The 1,681-nt window shown below is 38.6% G+C and overlaps 1 protein-coding gene across 1 annotated transcript; it reads right to left on the reverse strand.

The window, feature by feature from the left end:
- Nucleotides 1-427: 427 nt before the first annotated feature.
- Nucleotides 428-1,426, reverse strand: LOC127103506 (uncharacterized). The gene is made up of 2 exons (XM_051040759.1): nucleotides 1,244-1,426; nucleotides 428-1,156 (listed from the first exon to the last, which is right to left on the reverse strand). The coding sequence occupies exons 1-2, from the start codon at nucleotides 1,424-1,426 to the stop codon at nucleotides 428-430; spliced, it is 912 nt and encodes a 303-aa protein (XP_050896716.1).
- Between the last annotated feature and the right edge of the window lie 255 nt (nucleotides 1,427-1,681).

A 1,681-nucleotide genomic window follows, 5' to 3' on the forward strand; every position in this document is an offset into this window, starting at 1 on the left:
CTTCCTCTTGCTCTGCCTCTTTGCCCTTTTCCTCTTTTTGAGCCGCTTCTCTGTTTTCACGTGAAAACTCTTTTTACCAAAATGGAACTCTTTTTCCTTATTTCCAACTTATATATATTCCAATACTAAATCCAATAATAATAATAATAATAATCCAATAATATTCCAAATTATTTAATTAAATTAATAAATATAATATTAACTTAAATTAAATAATTATCTTATTTTTATCGGGGTGTTACATAAATCATTAGAACTCAGAATACCAGGGTGTTGATTCAAGATAATCCCACAAATCATAGAGGGAAAGGCAATAGGCAGCTTAACTGCATTAGTAGATGCATGCTTGATGATTTGTTCAAACATAAATCTACCATAGTCAAAATTCATTTTTGTTCCAACAGCAAAGATAAACCTTCCAAGGGTATTAGCAATTGTGGAAATATGGTTGGTAGGCACCCAATTTGCAGCTCTTATTTTTATGCAATATAGCATACTTGACAGTCAACTTCCCAGTAGGAAAATGCTTTTTAACAGGCCGCCTTTTCACCTGCCTAGCTATAATTTCTCTACATACCTCATTGTCTGTAGCTTCCAATTCACCTGCACCCTCAGCTTTTCTTCCCAGAAAATTATTAATAACAGTGGGAGAGAATATGATACACTTACCTCTCACAAACACTTTGCAAAATTCCTTGTTGTTCTTATCAGCAATATCCTCAAGAATGTTGACAATGAATTCCTTAAATAAACCCTCATAGCACTGAGAGAACCCAACCACAGTCTTCAATAACCCAGCAGCCTTTATCAGGTCCATGACCTCCTTTATTTCAACAGCATCCTTTCCTAACTCCCTTTCCACAGCCACCCTTCTTTGAATCATAAATTTCCATTTGGCAGCTCCATCCTCAAGATGGAAAGAGATGTTATCCAAATGCACAACAGCAACTTTCACAGGAGACTTCCTCACAGTGGTTTTCTTCATAGGAGAGATGTCAGGGACATCTTCCTCAACATCCTCTTTAGGTTCAAAATCTTCTCTAACCTTCCTCTTCTTCACTTCAACCTTGCTCCAAGATTTGGAGGAACCAATACCAACAGTCTTATTAGTTTTTCTAGCTGACATAAGTTCATCCACAGATCTTCCTTTTCGAGTCTTCATACGTTTAGCCACACTTGGCTTTAAGTGATGAAGTAAGCTATCCTCTTGATCATCAGACCTATCATCCTCTAGGTCAATTACATCGTTTGCATCATCATGCTTCTCGGTGTGGGAAGCATTGGCAGTTTTAGATGCCACAAATTTTCCTTTACCAGACACAATTTGCCCTATAGAGCATAAACCTTCAGAAGCCATGTCCTTCTCAGAACTGGAGGAATCGTCATTCTTCTCACTATGTTGTTCAACCTCAGGAGAGGGGTACATTTTAGACAGGGGAGTAGAGACTCCCTTCACAGAATGTCCTTCATTAAGGATTCTAGTGACTAGGTTTCTTATGACACGATCAGTGTGGTGTATATCTTCCTTAGAGTTAGTGGCAGGAGTTGAGCCAGAAGAGATACTAGAGATGTCACCTTGTTTGGGGCATGTAGAAGCTGAGGCATCCATGGGATGGTTCAAATCAAGGGCCTCGCAGGGAATAATAGATAGAGGAACCACATCCAGAATCTCATCATCTGG

The sequence above is a fragment of the Lathyrus oleraceus genome, chromosome 7 (genome assembly GCF_024323335.1).
Source record: "Lathyrus oleraceus cultivar Zhongwan6 chromosome 7, CAAS_Psat_ZW6_1.0, whole genome shotgun sequence".
NCBI classification, from domain to species: domain Eukaryota; kingdom Viridiplantae; phylum Streptophyta; class Magnoliopsida; order Fabales; family Fabaceae; genus Lathyrus; species Lathyrus oleraceus.

What these genes read in the sequence shown, in the direction of transcription:
- LOC127103506 (XM_051040759.1), bottom strand. Translation starts at nt 1,426, where the DNA reads ATGTACCCCTCTCCTGAGGTTGAACAACATAGTGAGAAGAATGACGAT. An exon ending in AGCATGATGATGCAAACGAT is followed by an intron (nt 1,157 to 1,243) that starts GTAATTGACCTA and finishes AAACGTATGAAG; the next exon opens with ACTCGAAAAGGAAGATCTGT.